We start from the raw sequence: 27,691 nt of genomic DNA on the forward strand, positions 1-27,691 counted from the left end.
CTATAGAGACAAATCAGTTTAAATTATTACAACAGCAGCTGTGTCTTGCAATTTAATCCATTTACAGCTTCTGGGTTGCTTTTCTATAGCATGCCCAGCAGAAACAGCAAAACTTGTCTAAACTGGGGTAGAGTTTGATCTGTCAGTGTCCCATCAGTGCCAGTCTGGCTAACCTTGGTAACCCAGTTAAAGGCCTGGTCCAAGGAAAGGTTGAGGTTCCTCAGCTCAAAATGAATTCAGTAGGTCAAATTTTACTTGACACTGTTCCTTTCACACCAGCTCAGCTAATTTGGCTGTCACAGGCAACCAGGTCAAGTTCACCTGGGGGCGTACTCAACAGGGCGTGGTTCTGCATGCTGGGCCCAGGCGATTTTAAGCTTCCATTGGCAATTTGTCTGGCACATTTCCTGGGCACAGACTCTCTCTCTTTAGTACCCTTTCTGGAAGTGAGACCCTGAAGCTCAGCTGCCTTAGGACTCAAGACCTGTGTTGGACCCTTTCATGTCTCCACAGTAGCTCAAACACACCTGCCATCTACTGCCACTTTTGTGGGCACATTAGCTTATAGCTTACCTCAGTAGAGACACATGGCATAAAGTAATTAAATAGCCTTTGCACAGGGACTTATGAAAAACATTGTAGTTCACTTTAAACAGAGATACAAAGATCCAGGTAAAACAACCACCTGCTACATCAACCCCTGCCACAGTTTCCTCACCACTGTTGAGCACTCTTTGAGGTTTGGATCAGTGTTTTTTCAGGATTTTGCATCTCTTCTCTTTTAGTTCAGGGCTTCTTTGAATCAAGGGTCTACTTGCAGTGAGTACCCTTCTGTCAGCAGCAGTCTTTCCTTCAGTTTAAGAAGCTAGCCCTTTCAAATCCCTCCCCAAAGTCTCAACTTTTGTAATTTTAAAAACATGCTCTATTATGTCCAAATCTTTGTTCCCTTTCAGGAATTTTATTTCTGCTCTTTACAAACCTTAGTTCTCTATAGCCTGACTGAAGGAATCTTTTTTTTCACCTAGGTTACAGCCAACTCATTCTTCAGTCTGGGCAAGATCTATTCAGATTTTGATGGTCCTTAAGGACCATCTCCTCAACACAAGAAATATACACCAGAAATGGTTTGTAAGGTTCTTATTAACCAATTGAAACTACCCGATCATATTACCACAGCTAGAAGAGCTTATACTGTATATTCTAACTATTCTGCATTGTCTCTCTTTTGTAGGGCACTCCTTTCACACTCAGTGCCATTTTTACCCGGTACATTGGAATAACACATTTGCAGGAAATATGCAATGTCTTCATGCTGTCAAGTTTGAAATGCTTCTCGTACATTTTTATTTTGCCTTGAGGGTGTCTCTATTATTGATATTCAGTGAAGAGACTTGATTTATGTGCCTGACTCTCACTGTGTTGCTGTGTAAATTATGGCATCTAAAAATGCTTACTGCCTCAGTTTCTCCTTTTGTTAAAAAGGAGCTTTAATTACTTAACTATCCCCAATGGAGTGCAGCTGAAGCTAGTGATACTTGTAGTGTGCTTTGAGGTCCTCAAACCTGATAGTAGAGACAAATATAGTTTTATTGATTATCATCAGTGACATTGCATTACCGTGTGCTGTGGTATAATGGACTGACCATAAGTCAAATGAAGGGAAAAATCACTTTCAATCAACACAAAATAAAAATAGTGTTATTTTAAATGACAGCAGAAGAGATGATATAAAGCAGTGTTTCCCAAACTTAGAACTTTTGTATACCCCTTTTGGAACTTTGGCCTTATAGGTGTACCCCTTCTCCCAGTGCCATCCCAGTGCTTACCTCCTGATTTTTAGTAATTTATTTTCTGCCATGAACCCCTTGAAATCCTTTCAAGTACCACCAGTAGTACATGTGCCACGCTTTAGGAAACGCTGATATAAAGAATAAAAGAGCGTACCAAATGCACTTCCAACTAGATGATTTCAGAAATAATTTCAAAACCGAGTGGTGCCTTACCATGAGACTTCTTACTCCACCCCCTCCCCATAACCTCCATCACTGGTAGCCCACCTGCTTTCAAGAACAAGAATGCTCAAAGAGCAGGGTCTCATTTTCCAGAGCAGGATTCTCATTTAATGGAAATGTTTCCTTATTAATTTTCCCCTCAGACTCTTAATTTTTTTCAAGATCTGACTGATTTTCACTATTCAAACCCATAAACACTGTTTGCTGAGGTGTTTATGTATAATAACTTCCCCATAGATATCAGAGTTATGCAACATGCTCCTGACAGTCTTCCATGGTTGACTAAGACTCTACTCACTGACAATGTACATTTCCAGCTTATTTCACCCATGTCACAGACGACACAGCTTTTGCATTACTGCTCAACAACAACTTGGGCCTACAGGCTGTAGGTGACTCTCTTCAAGGACCTAATTTTGCCTGTGTGCCCAGCCCAAATAAATGGGCTTACCTCAAAGGACAAAAATGGATGACTCTTGTAAAGTAACAAGGAAATCATTTCTCAGCTGCTCCTACCAACTTGAAGCATCAGTAGCTCCAGCTGCTCCTGCATCCCCAGTTTGCAAAGGCTAAGTTTGATATTCATACACACCATTGAATCTATGGGTCTCATCAGGGCTGTCCCTAGCGAGATGTGGGGACATTGACCATGAGCAGTGTCATATCGCTTACACTCTGAAATCCATCTTCCTGGATCTCCTTGCAGCAAACACTATCAGATCATGGGAATCCAGGTCTGATGCTATTTCCTTCTCAATGGACGGAATAACATGTCTGCCCAACCCCACCTTGAGACATGAGTGGCTGTAGACAGTGTTCCCTGTAAGTTGTGCTCTTATGTGGCTTCTCGAGAGAGAGTCAAATGTGGTCCAGCAGATCCGCAGAGCCCCCACAGCTAGGTTTTGTTTCTACTGGCAGTGCACATCTGCATGCCTCAGTGCACATAAAAATGTATTCCACACACGTGTGGAGACGATTAACGGTTGTAGGTAGTTCTTAGTCATTCTTAATTTAAAGCTTTGCTCACCTGAAGCCACCATGACTGGAATTGTCAGCAAAATCCTGTAGTGCAGCTGTGTCTGGGAAGGAACTGTCAAGTGATTTAAGAAACTGAAGGGCTGGAATGGCAGTATTTGTTCCCTCAGGGATGAATTCTCCTAGCAGTCAAAGCTATATTTTCTCCATTTTCCTCTGTGCCTGCTAGCGCTAGCCATTGTACGCTAGCTGGAGTGAAGAACTGGGGTGCGCTGGACCCTGGAGGAGCAGCAGAGTACAGGCACGAGGAGTGGAAGAGTTGTCTTCCTCACCTGAACCCAAACCTTTCTCCCCTCTCCTACAGCCCATTCCCCACTTATCACCCTCCCTACAGTCCTCTCCCACCTCTCCCTCTCATTTCTCTACTCCTCTGACTCTACTCTGACCCCCTCCAGGCATCTAGAAGAAAACTCCTTTTGTGGAATAGGGTTGACTTTGAGTTAGATTACCCAATAGTGGGGTGGGTTCTATGAAGTCAGTCTGTAATTCATCCAGATATAGTGCTTCATGTTCTGTTTAACAGATCAGAAGGAAACAGGTTTGGCATATCAGGAATTCTGTGGGTGAGTGACTCCAAATTTGAACCAATAGTGCTCCTCTGAACCCCCAGGTGTCAGGTTTCCAAGCAAGCAGAATAACCATTCAGATTTTAGAGCACTTAAAAAAGGTTGAGTTTTACAGGTCATCAATTGGTGAAAATCCTCAGCTGTTTCTTTGTAGTTTGCAACCCAAGGTCCACCACCACCACCACCACAACCTGCACTCACTGTGAGCACATTGACACTTCTAATGTTTGTGGGGGAAGTCCTACTCCTCCCCCAGGGTGGAGCATCCCAGGAGCTGCACGAGTTCCTCTCAGGTCGTGCTGCTCCAGTGTGGGAGAGGAGAATGCCCTACACTCGTTGGAAGCAGTTCGGTGCTTCTGCAGGAAGCGGTGGGTGCAGGCAGAGTGGGGGCAGGGAGAGGGTGAAGCATGGACTTCGGCAGGGCAAGGCAGGGGATGGAGCAGGGGTATGTGGCCAGTAGGCCGCCTCCCAACCCCCTGGACCTGGACCAGTTACCTCCGATTCTCCAATTTAAACTAAGAGGGTGATTCCAGTGGGAATGACATTGACCAATCATCTGAATAAGTGGGTCTCACCACTGAGAGCTCAAGTCCTAATAAATATTTTAGCCTCTAAGATGCTGCAGGACTGCTTGTTATTGACCAAAGTAAATACTCATATACTTTTCATAGATAGATAAACCTAAAAGAGCTAATGGTAACATAAAGAGTGACCCTGAAAAACATCATGCATATGAGAACGATCCAAACCTTTGGGCAGCTTGGCAGGTTCAGCTGCTTAACTTCCACTTCCAGAACTCATTTCTGGGATGCAAAAGCATGGGCAGGATTTTAAAACGCAGGCAACTTAAGGTTCTGCTTAAAGTCCACATATTGGTAATAGCTAAGAGAGCTCATTTTCCAGTGTGCTCAACAGTACTTGAAACCATGCCTCTTATTTAGGTGCCCCTATAGGGACTGGAAAGACAAAAGTTATGGCACAGTATTAGTAAGAGCTCAGTCCACATTTAAATATTTTGGTTTAAGACCATCCCAAATTTGAGACATGAGTTGATACTTCACTAACTATTGGGAAGGGATTTTTGCCAGTCACTCGTCGAGTCTTTGTAAACAACACTCCATTCCTGGTGACGTTCATTCCCATGCTACAGTTAATATTTCAAGAGCTGTAAGTTAGCAGACTTACATTAGAAATAGAGAGTCAGTCCATTGTTGTCTGCAGTTTTGTTGTAGCTGTTTTACTCCCAGGATATTAGAAACGTAGTGGGTGAGGCAACCGTATTTATTGGACCAACTTCTTTTGGTAAGGGAGACAACCTTTGAACTACACAGGTCTCTTCTCCAGGTCATTGTTTGCTTTCTGGAAGTAAGCAACCTCAGTGCCCAGACATTGACTGAATTAATTCAATACACTATTTAGTGGTACACGTTGTACCTTTAAAAACAGGAATCCTTTGGTATGCTAGCATCCATGGTCCAGCAAGACCACAGATGCTCCCGGACCATATAGCCCCAAGGCCAGCAACAGTGATGATGCCAGTGTCTGGCAGCCCTGTCAGGGCTGGAGCAGCAGGGCAGGGGTAAGGGCAACGTCCAGCAGCTCAGCTGGGACCAGAGCCAGAGGTGGCAGCAGCAGGACTAGAATCCAGCAACCCAGATGAGGCTGCAGCTAATGGCAGTGGGGCTGAAACCAGCAACCTCCAGCAGCCTGGCCTAGGCCACAGCCAGCAGGAGTGCAGATGGGGACCTGTGTCTGGCAGCCCAGCCGGAGCCAGTGGCAGAGGAGCCATGTCAGGCAGTAGGTGAGCCAGCCAGGGCCAGAACTGGAGCACAAGTGACAGGCGACTTTCCTATGGTGCAGCAAATTCCCTTGTTGGGGCCTGGTCGGGTCCCAAGGATGCCGCAACAAGGAGATCCAACCTGAATCAAAGCTTTGCTATTCCCTACCAAGCAATGTATCTACAACAATGCAAAGATCTGTGTAGATGTACTACCGTCAACAAAGGACAAATAAAGTGCAACATATAGGCCGTGTCTACACTAGCCCAAAACTTTGAAATGGCCATTTCAAAGTTTACAAATGAAGCACTGAAATACATATTCAGCGCCTCATTAGAATGCCAGCAGCCACAGCACTCTGAAATTGATGCAGCTTGCTGCTGCGTGGCTCGTCCAGATGGGGCTCCTTTTCAAAAGGACCCTGGTGACTTCGAAATCCCCTTATTCCTAACAGCAGGTAGGAATAAGGGGATTTGAAATTCCCGGGGTCATTTCGAAAAGGAGCCCCATCTGGACAAGCCGCACGGCAGTGAGCCATGTCAATTTCGAAGTGCCATGGCTGCCGGCATTCTAATGAGGCACTGAATATGTATTTCAGTGCTTCATTAGTAAACTTTGAAATGGCCATTTGCATGGCCATTTCGAAGTTTTGGGCTAGTGTAGACATAGCCATAGTGTATCATCAGAGATGGGGGAAACAATGTTCTTTTGTACCGTTCTCTAAAAAATACATACATATAAAAGCTGAAAGACTTTTGTTACCACTAAAGACTTTAAAGCCTAATGACTTTTTCAAAAACCCACTGAAGACTCTAATTTGCTTTGTACATGGCACACACATCATGATGTTTTCATCTTGATTACTCTTGCGGCCTAGTATATCAAGATCACGTTTGTTAATTTAAGAATGGGTATACATGAACCTTAAAAAAAATAACTGTTTAAAGATGTCTTGCTAACTTTAATTTATTGGACAGCAAATACAGAAAGTTGTCCAATCGGCACTTTCATCAAACATGCAATTCCCAACTCTAGTGACATAAGGAGATATGGAGGGAGTTGTCATGCTCAAAGATCACTCGATTCAATGAGGTTGTTATTTTGAGGATATCTTTTGAGCTCTGGCTGATGAGACCTGAGCAGTCTGATATGCACTTATGTCATAAGCGAGCAAGGTTCAAACAATAGTCTCATAGACTCAGAGACTTTTAGGTGAGAAGGTATCTTCAGGATTATCTATCCCACTTAATATTGCAGGCCACAGACACACCTCCTCCCCTCATTCCCACAATGGACACCCTAGCCTCTGGCTGACTTACTGAAGTCCTCAAATCATGATTTAATGACTTTAGATTATACAGAATCCAGCATTTACACTAGCTTTTGCCTGCATGTTACCCATGCCTCATGCTTTAAAGAAAGACGAAAACCTCTACAGGTTTCTGCCTCTCTGGCCTAGTTCAAAATTCTTTCCTGATCCCCAAAATCCTATCACTTTTTGCGCTGAGAATGTGAGCAAGGCACACTAGCCAGAGGGAAAGAATTCTCTGCAGTAATGCAGAGCTCCCCACTAGCAGTCACAAACTGGCTGCACGCCACTGCAGGCACTCTCATCACACCATGACCTCCATCAACTTTTCAAGCTCAGGCTTGAAGCTAGGTGGACACCGGTGCATTAGGGATAGCAATTCTTCTCCCTCTTGCAGATCACACACGTGTAAGAGGCTTATATTCTTCACCCATGGTCAGAGAAAGGGAGAATTTGACAAGATTAATTTATACTCTCACCTGTCTCTTTTGCACCTCCACTGCCTCCTTGTGTCATCTTTTACACAGTCAGGGAAAGCATGTGCAGCATTTCCAGGAGCTTAAACAAACTTGACCCAGCCCCAAACCCAGCCGCTGATCACCATCAGTGATTTAAACAATCACAAACAGCAGGCAAACTGAAATGGGAATACAGAAGGTGCACTGGATACAGAATGAATAAGCAGTCAGTGTCACAGAGGGAAGATTGAAATAGACATTTACTAATTCTGCGAACAAAATACAAAGCAGTAAAAAAGAGCCTGAGAAACTGACAGAAAGGTGAGACTGAAAAATAAAAATCTGTGTGAAATGGCAGCAACCACCTGACAACAACCTGCCACTGAACTGGAAATGGACAGCCCTGTAAAATGTGCCGAATGCTACCAAAGCAAAACCCACCCTAGACACAGATGACTGACTTATCAACTTGGACAACACTTCTCATGGGAACGAAGTTACTGCATTTGAATGGACTGTTTTCCTGGTGTGATAAACCACTCCAGTGCTACCTGCTAAGACACATCTTTTCATGCAAAGAAAATGCTGGCACTTAATAGCAGGCGTCCCTTTGTCTCACTTCACCATTTCAGTAGGCAGAAATGTAGCAGTTTTCTACTTTCACACCTCTCGTTTCCTAAATTCACAGCTCTTCTACCCAGCCAAAGAAATTTTGTCTGAACAGCCCAGAAATGAAAGAATACCTTCAGAACATCATCTACTGTGATTTGTTTCTTCTACAAATTGTTTTTTATGTACAATTCACTTTAGATGATTAGTAGAGCACTTAGTTGTAAATTCGCCTTTGAACAACCAAACCACCTAGTTAGAGCTCTGCACACATAATATATACAGTACAATAAATCAGATCTCATATGACAGCAGCACAATAAAGCATGTCTAAATAAAAAGCAAAGATGAGTGACTGCTTTGGTACACTACTGCAAAAACCAAAAGGCGGTGGCTTCTGTTAACATTTTCTTTGCTCTACCATCATCACCTCAGAGCGTGTACCCCCCTTTAATAGTTACTCTGGCTACGTCTACACTAGCCAAAAACTTTGAAATGGCCATACATGCAAATGGCCATTTCAAAGTTTACTAATGAAGCACTGAAATACATATTCAGCGCCTCATTAGCATGAAGGCGGCCGCGGCACTTCGAAATTGACGCAGCTCGCTGCCACCTGGCTCGTCCAGACAGAGCTCCTTCTCGAAAGGCCCCCAGCTACTTCGAAGTCCCCTTATTGCCATCTGCTCATAGGAATAAGGGGACTTCAGAGTAGCCAGGGTCCTTTCAAAAAGGAGCCCTGTCTGGACGAGCCACACGGCGGCAAGCCGCGTCAATTTCAAAGTGCCACGGCTGCCCACATGCTAATAAGGCTCTGAATATGTATTTCAGCGTTTCATTAGTAAACTTCGAAATGGCCATTTGCATGGCCATTTTGAAGTTTTTGGCTAGTGTAAACATGGCCTCTGAGTGATATTTTCAGCACAACTTATCACCCTTACAGACACCAGAATAAGGTGGCAAAACTGCTCCCCACATTGGGTGCTGAATTCTTTTGAAAATCTGTGTATTAAAAAGCTTAATTACTGAAAATATAAATGCCCATGAAAGCTATCACAATGAGCAGTGGAGCAACCAATACGGTTTGATAGGGCTGTTCAATTATCCACCTATATGCCTAATGCTGTTGAAAGAAAAAAAGATATGCATTTGGTTTTTGCTCTGTTTCTATTGACTCAAATATTGCAAAAAGAGAGAGAGACAAAACAGCATTATCCAGACCATCTTCTGTTCTTACCAAACAGCTAAACTGCCTTTTGCAATGAAAAAAGTAATTAAGGTTTTACAGATGAGCATTCTGAATTGAGCTCAAGGACTCTATAATCATTATCCCCATATGAAATACTGAACATCTGTGTGGCAAGTGAAAGTTATGCATACTTAAAAGCTTTTGGAGAAGACTAAACACAGCTTATATACAAAAAGAATAACGGTAATATTTTTGCACTATTCTTATTTAAAATATTGCAGTGTCACATATTTATTCCCTTCAAGGAAAGCATCCACTCTGATAAGAAATTAAAGAACCACAAGTACACACAAATAGGTTTCTCCCTTTTCCCCACCTTTATTTTCAATCACCTATGATTCATGCAAGAAGGTGTTTGGTCCACTTGACTTTGCTAAGTCAAAAAAAAAAAGGGGGGAAGAGATGAAAAAGTGTTGAGCTTGCAAACAGTTAGCTTTCATTTTTCATCTTCAGGCACAGAGAGAGCTGTGCTTAGGAATGCTACCAGCTGACTACTTCACATCAGATAGGATGGTAGTTCAAAAGTGTTTATAGTCAATCAGCAGATTATGTCTCACAAAAATACAAGTGTTAGATGCGCAATAGGTCTAACAATTGATGCTTTCTTTGCAAATGAGTATCCCATTTGGAAAAAAACACCACACTTAGACTGCGAACACTACATAGGTCTGGAGATGTTATTTATAAATTACAGTTCACAAGTGGGTCTGTCCTATGAAAGCTCACCACCTCATAAATTATTTTGTTTGTCTTCAAAGTGCTACAGGACTGCTTTTTTGTTTTATTTATAAATCACTTCTTTTCTTGGAAATTTGGAGATGGTGTATGTACAGAACTGATCCACTGATCCAGAACACTGCACCAAAATTTCAAGAAGAAAGGACCCAGTTAAGTAATTAGATAAAAATCACATGAACCTTGCTCTACAAGATTTATATCAGAAGATATAGATAGTGAAGTTGCTTAACACTTGAATTTTGAGTCTTTTATAATGTTGAGACATTTTGCAGGCACAGTTACATGTATTTGTTGGTATAGATGGTTAATTTGATCCTTTCTATAGACACATATATATTTGTATATAATATAACAGATTTTATTGCTAACATTTCAGAGTGCTTTACACCAATTAAGATAGCTAAAATTTAATATTTTGAAAATCAATCAACAATGCTCCAAAGACCCTAGGTCGTCAGCTAGAATTATTTAAACATATTTGCAGAGGCTTGCCTGGAGAGGTACTGTTTTGTTTTGTAGTTTACCAAACCCAGCTGCTGATTAAACAACCAGAGCAGTTGCCAAAAGTTGGTATTTTTCCCTAAAAAGTTCAATTCCTGGATCTAACATCAAGGGCATCCCAATAAATGTCATCTACAAACACAGGATGTTGTCAGGGGAAAAGATGATTTTTCAAGGAGATTGTTTTCAGATAAAACCCAGGACCTTGAATTGCAGCCAGAAGTTAATAATCAGCAGTGCAGAACATGGATGTATATAACAGCTCACTCACTCAAGGGGTCACTTGCTGCATGGTGATGGATTTGGGTCCTTTGTAAGCAAGTGCTTAGATAACATGACAGGTGATGAGAGCTGCATGTAGTAGGAAAAAAAATGGAGACAGACAACCCTGCATTATTTGATGCTACAAAGAGGCAAATTATTGTAGCCAGGGTCATATTATGGAGAAATAACTAGATTTACAGCACATATTGGTGGGGGGAGGGGAAAAACCAGCTCTCACATGTCACTCAAGAGCCGCAAATTGATAAGATGGACTTACAGACCACATGCCTCTGCAGCACTCTCTTTTACAGGCTAACCCCTACCCAAGTTGGTCTTTTTGGTCCTATTGGTTTTTTCCAAGTATCTCCTATAATAATAATTGGGGCCTGGTAGACCTACCCCATGGCTGATCCTAACTGGGAAAGTTTATGAAGTATCACAATAATGTATAAAAATAAAGGTTGCAGGGTAAACTTGTGCAAGGGAAATAGACTGAGTTAATCCAGGTATAAAACCCTGTTGATATGACACAAGGACTGTGTGAAGACATTGCCTGATAAACAAGGAAACATGTGGGACTGGAAATAAATTAACCAAAACCTATGTGTCAAAATTAGCCTAATTTGTGAAGAGAGTAATGAGAAGGTGGTTTGTTTAAGGGTTTTAAATAAAGAAGAGATTTTAAGTGGGGCCCACCAACTAAGGGCAGGTCTACCCTGGATCTGAAAGTCAATCATGGATACACAATTCCAGCTACAACAATTGAGAGAGTGGAATCAACGTATCTAAGACGGATTTATCATGCCATCCTACAGAGAGAGGTTAATGGGAGAAACTGTCCCATTGACCTCGCTTACTCCTTGCAAGAAGGAGAAGTAGCTGGGTCAATTGTCGAACCCTAATGGTTCGATTTAGTGCAACCCCACTAGGCACACTAAATCAAACCCTGGAAAAATCAACCGTGACTGGGTCAATCTCTCAGTCAGTATATACGTACCCTCAGAAACTCCTGGATGAGGGGAAAGCCTCTGCTCCACATCAGGAGCTTCATCCTTCAGCCCTGGATTTTGATGGTCAGAGTATCATCATGAAACCCACGCATCAGCACATCAGAAGAGAAACACTGTGTTTCCCATGCACCAGTGGAAACATCAGACTGAGGGCTCTGGCTCTGGCTCCTCTTTCCTGGTATGCTCCTTTCTGCCTCCCACTATTCTTCTTCCTGTCCTTTCTCTTGACATTCCATTTGATCCTGTGCCACCACAATGGGATAGAGGCCCATGCATCATTACCCCTCCTGAGAGAAGCCAGTGAAACCAATGAAACAGTCTGGGTCAGCTTGCCAAGAAAGTATATTTTTCATCACAGCTGTCAGACTCTGACCAGAGAGAGAGAGGAAAAAAAGTACTGTCCTACACAGCCCAACATGCTTCAAATTTGCCAGACCTCAAAGTGGCTGTTAACTCATGTGCTGCATTTGTGATTTCCAGAAGTGAAGTAGGAAACTGACAGCAACTCCAAGAATGGAAGGTCCACTTTTCTCTTCTTTCCCCATGAGTGTTGGTCTTGCTTTGTCTTCTAGGAAATGGGACTGGACTTCAAGAATAAGAGCAACATCTTAACTACCCCTCAACTAACTCACTCCTCTTTTTGCACCCGAAGGGGAAAACCTTTAATATCAACTTTAATACCATCTAAGAGAATATCAAATGGTGGAGGGGTACCTTTTAAAAAAATCTCCAAAGCTAAAAGAAAAAGGAGTAAGAGAGATTGTCTAAATAAAAACCTTACTTTCTATTTCCAATGCTTTAACTAATTTGCCTTCTGCTTCTGTACATTTAATAAATGGTTACAAGGATATTGAATAGCATGTTTCCCATGGAACTAAGAAAACCAAAATGTCTGTCTGCCAAATGCTTTGCTTAACAGTGGATAGTGACAAGATTTGTTTAAAACCTTTGACCCTCAGGGCCATTTCTTCCATATGCATTAATGCAACAATTCTCTTTGGCAAGACACAGAAACAGCAACAGTTGGGTTTGACAAAAAGGGGTACAGAGCTGAGTGTCATCTATTACTGGCGACACTACAGACCACAATATTTTCCCCAATGTATACACACGTGGAATAGAAATGATGAATGGGATCCTTGGTAAGTCAATTGTACACATGTTTAAAAATGGTGCAAGAACAGAATCAAGCCAATCAGTCCACATGCCAATCAATGCCTCTTTTGCTCTCCAGCATATTAACAAAAGAAAATTCCCCGGTTATGAAGGACATTTGAGGGAGAACCAACATAAAGTACATGAAGCACTTGAAAAGCCTCCTTATTTTAAACAGAGTAACTGGGCTTACCAAGGTCACTGCAACAATAGCATTTTTGACATGCAATTCATCGACTTTTAAAAAAAATGCAATGATCTGGCTGCTAGAAAACTGTTAAATGGGGCTTCATGCAGAATTCAAAGGTGATAATGAACTGTCCTACCTCATTTAAAAGTAGTATTTCAACAAGCCAATTGAAAAGTTTAAAGCATATTTTCGTGGATGCACAAATCAGAAAAGAGACTGCCCTCTTCCCAAAATGACGGGTATTGCCACCATGAGAAATGTTACTTCCCAAAAGACATTAGGCTCCAACTTTACTGGTAGGGCATGTGTGATATCATACCCAGCTACTGTCTTCAATTAAGAAAACTCCTTCAATGCTATTTTTATCACCAAACCTTAGGTCTACTATTTTCTTTCTATACACAGAATGTAGTTTAAGTTCTTACCATTTACTTTAAAAACAATAAAAAACCACATACAACTTAGAGTAGATTTTTTATTTTTAATCTCCATTTTAGGATGAATAAACTGACATCTAAATTGTATGCTGAATAAAGTAAATAAAATAGAGTATAATTCAGCCAAGTGGTCAAACAAAAGCTGGTTTGAGTAAAACAAATTTACTTCTATATTTTAACACAGAAGGGGAATTGTTACAATTGATCTGTCTATCCTTACTGAGGGCATTTTGTAATTATTGTATAAAGACAGAAGGTGTCTTTAAAAATCGCACTTCTGTTTCAAGTAAAACCCAAGATTACAGTACCTCTAAATTTAGAAAACATATACTCTTTCCCCCTTGTGTTCTCTTCATGAACTTTATGCAGTCAAATTCATATATTTTTTCTCTCTACTCACTTTATTCTGTTCCTGTGCATCTTTAACACGGAGAAATAAATATTTAAGTAGAACTTGTAGTAAGACCACAGAAATAAACTAGAGGTCTTAGATTAAGGTGTGGTCATAAAATTACTTCATGTTTTTTAAAAACTTACTAGCTTTCAACCAGACATTACCCTTTCAAACAATACACCCGTTTGCTTTCACTTCCCGTACTAAAATTAACTTTGCACTTGAGAGAACAAGGCATTTTTTACCACTATCCCTGACAATGTTGTCAGATATTCCCTTCCTCAAACTATAACTCTTTATTCGCAACTAATATTTCTCCAAGACTGGGACACATACTTTAAGCATGACTTTTGGTGTCAATGTAGAAAGGTTAGTGCTCTCACTTACTCATCTGGGACAATACTGGAGAAGGATAAAAATAGATCCCAGCAATCAGTGGCATGGACATGTGGAGTGTTGCTGAAGGATTCACCAGTGACCTCTTAATCCATTCTAGTAGCACATATGCCAATTACTGTTGTGATTCAAGGCATAATAGTGGAAGAAGATGCTTCTCACTGAGAGGATACATTTTCTAATCAGCACTTCAACGGGTCAAAAATATTCATTATCCTGTTTTACAACCAATTTTAAAATTACTAACAATTTATGGAGTAGTTCCACTCGTTCAGCAGCTACTGCAAACATATAGAAAGCACCCAAGACATTGCTTGCACCTGGGTACCCAGCTGCCAGGGAGATTTAGACATTAACAGGCACTAGGAGGAATAACTCTTATTTGGAAGAACATGGGAGGTTTTGCCTATTCTGAGTCTGAGTACTTGTGTCCTCAAAAATTAAAAATAGAGTAATTTAATTAATGAAAGGGAGTCGTTTCACTTGTTTGATGGCTGCCCAGTCTAGTAGTGATTCTGAGAGAGCATAGAACTCCGTGCCACTTTTTAGACAGCTTGATACTGCGCTCCTACGATGATGGTGGTGCTGGATAGTACTAACTGAAACTTTTATTTGGATCAGTTTTTGTAACAACATTTCAGTGTATGCAGGATGTGGGAGCTGGAGATCTTCAAGCTATTACAAAACAGCATCATAACAGAGAACCAGCTATTTACAGAAGCCACAATAAATAAACTGAGCAACATTCCAATAGTGGGGTTTTTGTTTGTTTTTTGTTTTTGGGGAGTTTTGTTTTTGTTTTTTTGGGGGCGGTTTGTTTGTTTTTTGGGGTTTTTTTGTGTAAGACGTGAGCCAAGCCTTCTGAGTTTGATCTGTAAAAAAGCTGAGGAACATTTTATTCCAGATCTCTTTGCAAGACTTGAAACTGTGCAGCTATGGACAACCTGTTCTAGTCAATGCATGAAATTCATTACAAACTGACCAAGTGTGAGTTGGATTATTCATGGATACATTGTTTAACTGGAAATCAGGATAGCAGGCAATGTTAGAAAACACCTTACAATTTGTCTCTCACTGAGTTTTTTTTTTTCAGAAAATACAGACTCAGCTTGAAATTTACTTGAATTTCAGCTCTTTAGTATTTTTAGATCTCTAGGCAGTGCCAAGAAAGTTCAGATAAGGTTCAACTGAAAGTTCATGAACACACACACAATTAAATCATACTGATTAAACAGATCAGGCCAGACTTGAAACAAGGTTGGTTTTGGTACATTTGTAGAAAAAAAAAATCAATTCTTTTCCACCTGTCTGACAGTTTCCATGCCAAGCCCGTATGAATTGAACGAGGAGACAGGCACTTTTCTGCTGCACCTCCAGCAACACCAGGGGTGGGCAGTAATTTTTGATGGTAGACCACTACAAGAATTTGGTAAGTGGTCAAGGGCTACACTGTTCTAGGACATTAATGGATGGGGTGTGGGACCTGAGAGGGAGATTGGGTGAAGGGAGGTGGTTGTGACCTAGGCAGGGGATTGGGGTGCAGGGTCTGTGAGAGGGTTTGAATGCAGGAGTAGATTCTGACCTGAGGGAGGAGTGTTGGAGGGATGCAGTATGTGGGAGGGAGTTGTGACCAGGGACAGGGGGTGTAGGAGGGCTGCAGAAGGTTTGGGTTGTGACCTGGGTCAGGGAGTGGGGATGGGGGATGTGGCAGGGTGCCTGGCGCAGGCTCTTGTCAGGAAGCACTTACTTAGAGGGCTCAAGACCAGCAACCTAGCAGGACCCTCGGGCAGGCTCCCTGCCTGCCACATCCCTACGTAGGGCCAGCGTGTGCTCAAAGTGGCCAGCTGTTCAAAGAGGCTGCTGCTGAGGTCAGCATGTATGTTCTGTGTTGCATATGCTGGTAGGGGATGAGGGCTCGGTCAAGCTGCCTGCACTCACAAGTACAACCTGGGCAACCCCTATTGACTGGTTTTCAGCCAATGGAAACTGTGAAGATTGTACTGGGGGAGCAGAGAAGTGCACAGAGAAAACCATCCCACCAGTGGGGCACATTGCACAGAGACACACACGCTGGCCCCAGCATCTGGTCACTTTGAGCAGCGTGTGGGGTCATGGAAGGCAGGAGCCTGCCTGAGAGTCCCACTAGGCCTTGGGACATTGGCAGCCCAAAGGATTGTGGTCAGCCAGAAACAAAAATTTGCAGCTGAATCAGCATGCAAGCCTTATTTTGCCCACCCCAAGTCCTCCTCTGCCCTGTCATCTTCCTGTTCCTCTCTGCTCTTTGCCTTCAACTATGTGCACTCAGTTTTTGGCTTTGGACATTGTGGTATACTATAAAGCACTAGCAAAATCAGAGCAATGTTAGCAACCATTCCTTTTCCTGATGCACGCAAAGCAACAAGAAAAAAAAAAGAACAGGAGCGTTTGGGAGGGCTGTTGGACTTTGTGAATGCCTTTAGACAAGCAGCACCAATTACACTGTCATTGATGACATTTCTCAATAGATCTGCCTTACATGTCATGTACATTCTTTCAAATTCAGAAATAGGAGGCTCTCTCAGTCAAATATATCCTCAGAGGGTTACAAAACTCTATAAATAATCCACTGCCCAGTAAATATACAGTGTAGATATGCTGAGTTCTTATGAATGTGGTTATTGGAGGGGTCACAATGTTAGTCTGCATCCACATGAAGAACAAGCAGTCCTGTGGCATATGACAAAGTGGGTTTTGCCCATGAAAGCTCTTGTCCAAGTAAATCTGATAGTCTTTAAGGAACCTTGCTGTTTTTGTGAATGCAGCACTGATACTGGGCCAATCAACACTTTCATATTATCTTAAAAATAAAACCCAAAAATCTTCTCCCTGGGATTTTTCTACCACCACTCTGGGCTGGGTTATTTTGTGTGTGTTACAAAGACAGTCTGAGAATTAGCTTTTTAAAAGGTATTAGAACATCACAAATGATTGTACAATAAAAAAAAATAACATTACCATTGAAATAACCTTTCCCTGCAACAATGGATACCACAAGATTACAGCATTAAGAGCCTGAAGGTGAAACAGACTTACATAATTCTCACCAGAAAAGCTCTTAGAACTGCAAAATATACATAATTAAATAACTGAATGTGATGTTAGTAGCAATGGTAGTTTGCAGTCTATGATTTTTAATATGACCAAATCTTTAAACATTTTCATTTGGCTGCTACATGGAAGTTTTAACAATATAAACCCTGGTTGCCTGAATCAAATCAGCCCACAGTTATTAGTCAACAGGGGCATTACAAAGTGTAATGTTACAGGTGAATTCCTCATGTCAATTGATGCAATGGTCCCTAAAGGCATACAGTCTGAGCAATGTTTGATATGTTATTGTTCTGTTCTCATGTATGATGTGATGTGTTTTCTGCAAAGAGCAGAGGAATTTAGACAAGAAAAGTAGTATATGCCTGTCAATCAACAAGAGACTGGTTAGACACTAAAATATTAAAATACTGCTTTAATAAATTAGATTTGCTCATTAAGAATGTAAGCTTGCCCTTGAACTGTGAAAGAACCTGGAAGTAATTGCTGTCAGTGGAATCTTACTTGCAGGGCAACTGTGAAAAAACCAACAAGAACGGGTCTATAAAACAACTCAATTCTGGCAGGAAACGGATTAAGAGGACAGCCAGAGGTATGTGTATAGACATGATTCAAAATACAGTTAAACAAGGTCCAGGCATCTCTGATTCCTCATTTCTGTCAGCAGAAACCAACCCACGTTAGTCACAAAACACAACAACATTATCAGCTCTCTCTTGGATAGACCAGTCTGTTGGAATTCTAGGTAAAAGCTCAATCAAGTTGAATTTGGTAGGTTAATAGTTCAATTCAATTTAACCTAGGCTTCCCCCCACCAACTAAAGACTCACTTCTTCCAGGAACCCTGCAGATACCAATTTTATCAGTTACCCTCTACCTTCTCCATGCCAATTTACTCCTGAGGGAAAATTGCACTAAAAATGAAAAAAAATTGTGTGCAATATTTCAAAGTTCTGGACAATTTTATGAATTCTAACAATCAAATTGACACTGTGTGACCTTGCCAGTTTCAATTATCATAGTAATTTATTCTACAATGCCTGTCAGCAAGTACGTCTGCTACAAGAGAGAGGCATACAAAATTTCCCCCAGGAGAAGAGTGTTAAAGATACCCCTATGACAACCCAGTTCCTGCTTCTCTCCTGCCCATCCCCCAACCCAGACAATCACTCCCCATCACCCACCCAGTGAGCCTAGCTCTGGCTCCCTCCCATCCCAAACACATACACCTTCTTCCCCACTAGGGCCCAGCTGTGCTGTCCACCCTGCTGCCCATCCAGAGACTGCAAACTACCCATGCTGCAGTAAGTGATGGAGACTAAGTCATTGATGTACTTGTAGTCCTCCAGTAGCTTTTCATAATGTCCACTTGAAAGACAGACAAAACATTCCAGAGTTGCCCGGAAACGAATCAGTATGTCTCTCCACTAAGTACCATTCATATGCCCTCACACACAAGGGTCTCAACACAAATAGAGGTTTGCAGTGGGGATGCTCATACCTGGATTAGATGTCCTTGGAGGCTGATCTGACCCTGGCTAATTCTGCATTGCTGACACACCCACGCATACAGCAATTTGTATTAAAAATAGTCTGTATCGATCATAGTCTTGCTTGAGTATGACTACAAATTGTAGGACAACCGTTCTGAAGATATGATTACTCAACATGCCTATCTTTGGAATTATGTTACACATACACATACACGTACAATTTCTATTCCAACTAAATGGATTATTTCAGAGAACTACCATAAGTTTGCAAAACAGCTTTTAAGACTCTGATTTTTTCAGGGCAATGACCATACAAGTACATATTTCTACACCAGACATAAGTCTGAAAGATATTAACAATGTGATTCAACATTGAAGAGTGTGTTGTTTTGACACAATTGGATTAGTCATTTAGGCTATGGCTACACTGTGCCCTAAACTAAAAATTAGATATGCAACTTATGCTATACAGATTGCATATGCTAGTTTAAGTTAATTTGGAAATAGGCTACCTACACACTATTTTGAGGCATCCCTTACTTCTCTAGCAACGAGGTGTACAGGGATGCCGAAATAGCACGCCCATGGTTTAAAAAATAATTTTTTTTTAAATACTTGGTATGTTTCAAAGACATGGAGTCACTATTTCGGGATACCTTGGTCACCTGAAATAGCTCTGCAGGGTAGATATAGTCTGACAGAAGTAGTAATCAGTGTGAATGTCCAGTCCTGTTTCTGTTGATTTGAATAGTAAATGGAAGCCGACTCAGCCCATGTTGGAAGAATGGTATATACTATGGATGTATTTTCCTGCCTTTAAAGAAAAAAAAAAGTCAAAATAAAAGTATCCAGAGATGTTCTAAGAACAATGATAAGTTTCAGGTAAAACCCTGATTACTCATCTCAGGAAAATGTGTCAATCCCCTTTAATAGCGTGAAGCACAAGTGAGTAACATTACAGCGGCACCAAACTGTCACTATGTTGATATTACACTTCAGGAACAGATGTCCTGAAAGGAACCTGTCTATAACTCGTAACAGCTAGAAAACAGAGGTATCCAGCCACGTCTCCACTGGCTACTGATCTTTGATGAAGGAATTATTCTAACAATGGGTACCTTCCTGCAATCAGTTTCAGTTAAGCAGTTTTCAGAGGTTAAAGGGATTAGGTTTGTTATGTTTTGGAGCACGACTGCTTTGGAGTATTCATTCTGTGACTATTTTGCTAAATACAGCAAGACTTCGGGATTTGCCCAAACACTTTGTTGGAGGCAAAATTGTTCAGACGATGTCAGAATATGGCTGTTAGAAGGTATCCAGCTGTCTCAGTTCTGAGACACACAGAAGCAACTCATATGGATCTTACACTATACAGCTGCAGGTTGTACTTTCCTCATCTGGTACCCTCAGGACCTGAGTGCTTCCAGGTGAGTGGAGGTCAGGCCAGCTGCATGAAGGGGGGGCCCCACTCCTGCAGTGATCCCCTGCAGTGCTGCCAAGCTCCTCCTCTCCCCTCCCCCTGTCTGGCAGGGGTCCCCATTGTTGAGAACCAGCTGAGGGGCTAAGCCCCAGCCGGCTCACAGTGGCACTTTTGCCACATCCCCTGACTCCCTGGCTAGGGTTCCTGCAGCTGGGGCTGTTGGCAGGGCTCAGCACCTCAGCTGGCTCCCACCCGTGGGGCTGCTGGGGTTCCACCTTTCTTTTTGTCAGCGTTCAGAGCAACTGCACCTGAATTGCCTCTCTGGTTCACCAAGGGCACTCACTATGAGGCCTTTGCTCCACTTGTCCACTCACCTAGGCTAAGATCTACATTTTCCTCCCTCCTGGTTTGCATTTTTCTAGGCTGCACAGTCTTCTGCCTACACTGTGATACTGCCAGCAAAGTAGACTGCCCTGTAGGCCAGCATCTGCTCCTTGCTCTCTCTTCAAAGGCCATGAACAACTGTAATTGTTGGTAGAGTTACCACACAACTCTCTCTAAATGAAAGCAATGCAGGGAAAAATTAAACTCAAGAAAAGTCACCAGACTCATGCTTAAAACTTCAGCAGAGGTCAACCAGCAGTCACATGGAAGCACAGAAGATCTTGGTTATAGGAGACTTAATTACCACCCACCTGGACTACACCTGTGAAATACCTGGGCATGAAGCTGAAGCGTATCTCTTCAGTGACATGGACTACAGCAGACACAAATTGGTCCTCAACTCTCTACATTGGCTTCCCTTAGAAGATGGGGTCAAACTCAAAAGTCTGGATCCTTATCTTCAGGACCCTCAATAGCCTGGATCCTGAACATATAAAATACTGTCTAAAGATCTAAGATGGAGGCTACTGCTGAGAACTCTACCTCTCCTGAACAAGGGAACATTCCATCATGAGGGTAAAACAATTATATAAGAGACACTGCATTCCTGGGGCACTGGTACTCTCTAGTATACCTCTGGAGAGATAATGAGAGAAAGAACAAACCATACACGACAGAGACAGTATTGGAGCATTGTGAAAAAACAGACCTAGACAGCTGTATTTACTCCTTGGCCTCTTCGCAGAGCCTGACACCATGGAGGCCAACTCTAATTCTTCCTTGTGATACTGACTCCTGCCTGGTAGAAACCATTTTCCCCCATGCTTGAAAATAGACCTTTGCCACAGACAGTTATTTCCAATGCATTACGTAAATCAATTCTCTCACAGTGTAAATATATTTGACATGAACTAAAACTGAAAAGGCCTCTGAAAGAAAGAACACTGACTATTTTGTATATATAAGATGTTCACTTCACCAGCGCAAAAGACCCAGTCAGATGGCTTAAACTTTTAAAGAGTTCTTAGGGCTCTATTACCTGTTCTGCACCATGCTCATGGCCATCCAATCTGAAGGATAAACGTTCTTCCCTATAAGATCCTTAAACATTATGAATGTTTCCATCAAAAAGTCCTAGAACAACAAAACACAATACAGTGATGATTTTATATCCTGCAAATATCATGTTCCAAAGCTGATTCTCTGATGTGTGGAAAGCACAATAAGAGAAGCTCCCTGGGAGCCAACAGCCATGCTGAGCCCCTAGGCAAGATGAGTGTGAAAGCCTCCAGCTCCATGCTCCAGCACCCACCCCACTTCAGGCAGCCCTAAGAACTGCTAAGAGAGTTTTGGTGTTGTTCCACCAGCTATTTAAAGGGATCCGGGTGCTTCCAATACCTCAGAAGCAAGGGTGACCAGAGCCCCAAGCCCCTTTAAATCACCAGGCCCTGGGGCAACTGCACTCTTTGACCCCTCCTTCCCCCACCATCAGTGGACCTGAAATGCTCCATTTTGCTCTTACTGAAGTCAATGGCAAAGCTACCGATGACCTCAATGGGAGTGGAATTGGGACCAAAATCCTGTAAAATGGCAGTTGTAGACTAAAAATAAAAGGGGAAATCACATTTCACTGAGCTGTTGAGCAATGATAAGCCGTAGATGAATGGCCAGAAAAACAATTTACAGTAAATAATATATTAATTTACACACTGGGAACAGAATTGTTGAAAAGTTGTTTACAGAGAGCAGAGTCGTCTCTTAGTGAATGGTACAGTTTTTTTTTAAGAAATGTAGCTATTTTTCTATACACATATTAGGGAAGATAGAGGGCAAATTATATAGAGAAATTATTCATACAAAGTAATAAATACATGCACATAAAACATTCATACAAAACACAAAACCAAAAACCAACTATCTTTTCTAAAGAACTCTTACCAAACACACAGAGTATACTGGAAAATAATCATTAAAACAATTATTCTAGCTCTGTTTGCATATATGGACTTGTACCTCCAAGGTTTCCATAGTGAGCTTCAAGAGGCAGCTCAATCACTCAAAACACAAATCAACTCCCACTGATACTGTATAAGTGGCACTCACTGGAATACTGGACTGTTTCTTAACAGTTGAATTGGTTAAGGATAAGCAAAGGAACAATGTCTCTGAAGAGCATAGTCTGGAAACAAGCCATTGTCTGGAAATTATCCTTATGCTATTCAGAAATAAATGAAGTGTTAAATAAAAAGTAGACAAAATAAGCATGATAATGTCATTTTTTACAATTCTTTTGTTTTGACTTGTTCAAGTAGATTAAGAACTCCACCATGAAGCCTTTAGGGATTCCATGCCAGTCCCAAGCCTGGATAAAGGAGGAGGGTTGGTCAGATGAGTGATGATGTGCTGACCATGGAATAACAATACAAATTAAATCTGATGACAGTACAACTAAATGATAAATGATGCTGGCTAAGATGTCGCCTGGACAAACAAGGTTCACAACACTAGTCGAGCAACCAGGTTTGGGTTGATAAGTTGGCGACCAAAGGAAAATTACAACTAACACATACACTATCAATGGGAACATGGAATGTCTGAACACTGTGAGCTACTGGAAAATTAGAGCTGCTTTGGAAGGAGATGGAGAGATACTGATGCAATATACTTGGGCTGGTGGAGATGCTTTGGACGGCATTGTGAGACATGTGCAGTTGTGAAGTCATTTGGTCAGGGAATGAAACAAAGCATGAGGCAGGAATCAGATTCCTTCTTAGCAAAAGAGCTAGAGAAGCATTATTAGGATACAAACCGGTGAGTGCAACAACGATGGTAGTGAGATTCGAAGCAAAACCATTCAACATCTCAGTCATTCAGGTGTGTGCACCCACATCAAACAGTACGGAGGAAGAGACTGAGCTACTCTATAAAGACTTGATAAAGACACTGGAGGAGCTACTGAACAGAGATATGTTGATCATCACAGGAGGTTGGAATGAGAAGGTTGGAACAGACAAGAAAGGTTGGGAGAGAGTCATGGGAAAGTTAAGATATGGAGAAAGAAACAATGAGGTAAGAAATTACTACAGTTTGCTACGGAGCATGAGATGGTGATCTGCAGCACAAGATTCCAACAAAAGGACTGTAGGAAGTGGACATGGAGATTGAATAATGGGAAGTCCAAGAACACGATAGATATGATTTTGATCAGAAGAACATGGGTAACATCAGTACAGCAGTGTCGAACATTCCAAGGAGCAGATATAGACTCAGCCCACAGTCTAGTGATCGCAAATATCAAGATAAAACTCAAGAGAAAGTGTAAGTCACAGATTAAGAGAAGAGACATGATGAGGCTAGGCAAGGAAGAAACAGGAAATGCTTGCAGAGCAGCACTCAAAGAGAAGATTAGGAATGCAGCCACAGAGAAAGACCTAGGTAAGAGAGCAAAGGGATCGCCATGGCAATAGAAGAGGCAATTGAGCAAACTGTTCTGGAAGAAGAAAAGATCAACCAGAAGTGGATTACCCAGGACAAACTGAAGTTGGTCCAAGAAAAGACAGTGCTGAAGATCAGACAGGATGTTTCCAAGAGGGCAGAACATCAATTTAGAGTGAAATGCAATGAGGTAAGGAAAGCAGCCAGAAAGGATAAGGCAAAATGGTTAGAGGAGCAGTGTGAAGCTTCAGAGAGGTATTATGGTGAAAGTAAGACCAGAGAGGTGTATAAAATGATTAGGAATATTAATAGGAAGTGGCAGCCAACACAGATGCTGATCAAAGATGAGAATGAAGAGGTTTTCATGAACAAGGAGAAGATTCTGCAGCGATGGATGAGATATTGCCCTGATCTGTATAAAGCACTGTTGGACTCAAGCGTCTCAGCGAGACTGACCAAAGAACTGAAAGAGATCTCCACTGAGCATTGAGAGCAAGAACAATATTTTGAAGGAGGAAGCAGAAAGAGCAGTGAAATGACTAAACAACAAGAGCCCTGGAAATTATAATATCATGAGAGAGATGATCAAATACAATGAAGAAAGTATGATTCAGGAAATACAACGAATATGGAATATAGAATGGAAAGAAGGGAAGGCACCTAAGGAATGGACATGATCCATGCTAGTGACAATACCCAAGAAAAGAAGTACATTTGAGTGCAAGAACTACAGAATGATTGCCCTAACGAGTCAACTAGGCAAGGTGCTGATGATGATACTGATGGAGAGACGCAGATCTCAGATAGAAGAACATCTAGTGGATGAGCAAGTGAGGTTCAGGAAAGATAGAAGTACCATACAGCAGATAGTGACACTAAGATTGATAGCAGAGAAAGCACAACGAAAAAACAAGAATATCAATATTCGTTTCATCAACTTTGAGAAGGCATTTGACTAGATAGATCAGAAAGTGACTTGGGTGGTGTTGGAGTCATATGGAGTGGATACTGATATGGTTATTGAAGGATATCAATGTCAATGTGGAGGCAAGAGGTGAGAAATTGTGGGGAGTTGGGATGTTGGTTTAGAATGAGTAGAGATATGAGACAAGGAGATCCGATATCGTCGAGTATCTTCATCACACATCTAGTGAGAGCGATGGATAAGATCAAGGAAGAGGTAGAAGGGATATCTGTGCATGGGGAAAGAATTAACAACTTGAGGTTTGCAGATGATATTGTTATCAGTGAGGAAGATGAGGAGAAGCTAGCAAAAACGGTGCAGATTCTAAATGAGGAAGGGAAGGGGTATGCACTGATTATGAACATCAATAAAACAAAAACAATGGTATTTGGAGATAAGGAAATAGGAAGGAAGGTCAGTGTAGATGGGATTGAAATAGCTGATGTAGAGAAGTTCACATATTTGGGGAGCAATATAATGTATGATCTAGACTATAAGAAGGAAATAGACATTAGAATAGGGAAAGCAAGAGCAAGTTTGAAGTTGATGGATAAGATCTGGAAAAGCGAAGTGATTAGCTAATCCAGGATTAGCTGTGCTTGGATTTGCCATGATCTGCACCATTTGAACTCTCTGAAAGGCTATCGGATTCTGGCCATTTGAGAATTTTTGTAGAGGAGCTTACAATTGGCCAAAAGCTGGGTACAATAGAAGGAGTATTTCAAGAGCAGAGAGGACAAGGAAAGAAGCGTATTCAGAGAACTGCAGCAATCATGTAAGGAATGTATCAGCTGGTACAAGTTAGAGCAGCTCCTAGGAACTTCTAACCAAACCTGGGCCAAACCCAAGTGCACCACGAGAATCAGACAACTTAGACACAGAGTACCCAACAGAGAAAATCTAGGTAAGTAATGGAGTTATTAACGGAGATGAAAGACAGGGAGAAGTGGGACCAAAGTCCCATAAAATAGCAGTTGTAAGACAGAAATAAAAGAATAAATGTTAAGGACTCACTACAATGAGCTGTAGAGCAAAAATAAGCCATAGAAAATGAAGATAAAAAAGTCACAGCAGAGAACATATTAACCTAGGCACTTTGGAGAAGAGTTGTTGAAGAGTTCAACATTTAACAGAGTAATCTCTTAGCAAGGTATCTAACTCATCTCTCCAACGTGTAGGGAAGACCAAAATAGTAATACAATGATCTACCTAATACAGCAAAATGTATGGGTATGCCTTCACTACCTGAAAGATTGGCTCAGTCAGGGTCAATCTTCCAAGGGTCAATTTCACATGCCCAGTGGGGATGTGCTAAATCAAATTATCAGGGATCAACAGTTGACCCCTGTCTCCTCGACCTCATGAAAAGCAAGGGAGGTTGATGGGCAAGCTTCTGCTGTTGACTTCCGTCAGTGAGGACAGCCAGGTAAGTCGATTGTAGATACCTTGATTCCAGCTAAGCAATTGCAATAGCCAGAATTGTGTTTCTACAATCGACTTTAGGTCTAGTGGAGATCTGGCCTATATCTTTTCAAGCTTCTGAATGAGATAACATCCAACTCCTGGTATCATACAATCACTCTTTAGTGTAGGGACTATGGGGCAAAGGATATTGTGGCAGGTTCAATGTCACTCCTGGGCCCCGGTCCTCTGTTCAGGTCATGGTCCCATAGTGTGGAGCCTGGTTGCCCCTGCCAGGGGTCTGGGCTCTGGTTTCAAGTCCCAAAGTGAAACTGGTAAGAGCCCCACCTGGCTCAAACAAGCTCAGACCTCAGTCCCCTTAGCCTTTGGCTGAGCCCTCATGGTACCCACAGGAGCCACTCCCCACCTCCGCTCTCTTTGGAGCAAATATCCAGCCTCCAGAACACTCTCTAACTCATTCCTTGCTTGTGTGAAATTCCAGCCTTCTTACTCACCTGCTATCACACTTTCTCCCGTGGCCCTACTTGGGGGGAGGGTGTTGAAAGGCTGTCCTAAGTGGGACGAGCTGGCCCTAATGGATCTAGAGCAACCTCTTCCCCAGCTCCCCCCACTATGCCTGATTGCCAGGATTATGTTGAGCTTCCTTTCCTCTTGCGAGTTGCTCCCCTGGTCTCATCCTGTCACAATATATACAACAAATGCGTATCCACCTATTGATGATACTCTCTATATAGAAACTATGTCGAGTATTTGGCAAAGTAATCTGCTGTACTTCAGCAGGAATGGTTACTTGAACCAAATATACTGAGCAGGCCAGTATGAATTATGAAGTATGAGAGAGTCATTTGTCTATGTGTTAGCTTCATTTGTGGATACTTTGTACTCACCACTAGTTCTGAACTTGTCTGAAAGGTTTCAATGTAAAAAGAGTAATGTTGGTTGTCCATTTGGTTTAAGATTGCTGTCATGCATGCCACAAAATGACTCTAAAATAAAGAAAAAAATAAAAATAGTAAGGAAATGCACATCAAGATAATTAATTTAGGAAAGAAAATAATGGATTATATCTTGCAATACCAAATCATTATGTCAAAATAAAAAATCCTGAAGGTGAGGCCGAGAAGGAGAATTTTTCAAAGGTGCTTCTCATTATGTAGATGTTGTGACATATGCTAAAACAATAAGTTACAACTGACAATACTTAGGTCACTACCTGTACACAAAGCAAGTTTCTTTGTTGAAAAAGTTCTATGAGTCGTAAAAGAGAGGCGAGACCATGATCCGACTTCCTACAGGATATGACTTTATACGGCCTTCAAAATTCCTAAAAAGAATGTGATATTCCATAGCACTTTTCTAACAGATTCACAACAAATGAAAACTTT

The 27,691-nt window shown here is 41.7% G+C and overlaps 1 protein-coding gene across 1 annotated transcript in view; it reads right to left on the minus strand.

The window, feature by feature from the left end:
• The window catches only part of DOCK2 (dedicator of cytokinesis 2), a 454,537-nt gene that overhangs the window by 107,189 nt on the left and 319,657 nt on the right, over nucleotides 1-27,691 (minus strand). Inside the window, exons 28-29 of the mRNA XM_075010079.1 lie at nucleotides 27,194-27,292; nucleotides 21,525-21,619 (exon numbers count right to left, since the gene is read on the minus strand). Of these exons, the coding sequence (XP_074866180.1) occupies nucleotides 21,525-21,619; nucleotides 27,194-27,292 (194 nt within the window). The remainder of the gene's footprint in view (nucleotides 1-21,524; nucleotides 21,620-27,193; nucleotides 27,293-27,691) is intronic.

The sequence above is a fragment of the Carettochelys insculpta genome, chromosome 15 (assembly GCF_033958435.1).
Source record: "Carettochelys insculpta isolate YL-2023 chromosome 15, ASM3395843v1, whole genome shotgun sequence".
In the NCBI taxonomy this organism is placed as follows: domain Eukaryota; kingdom Metazoa; phylum Chordata; order Testudines; family Carettochelyidae; genus Carettochelys; species Carettochelys insculpta.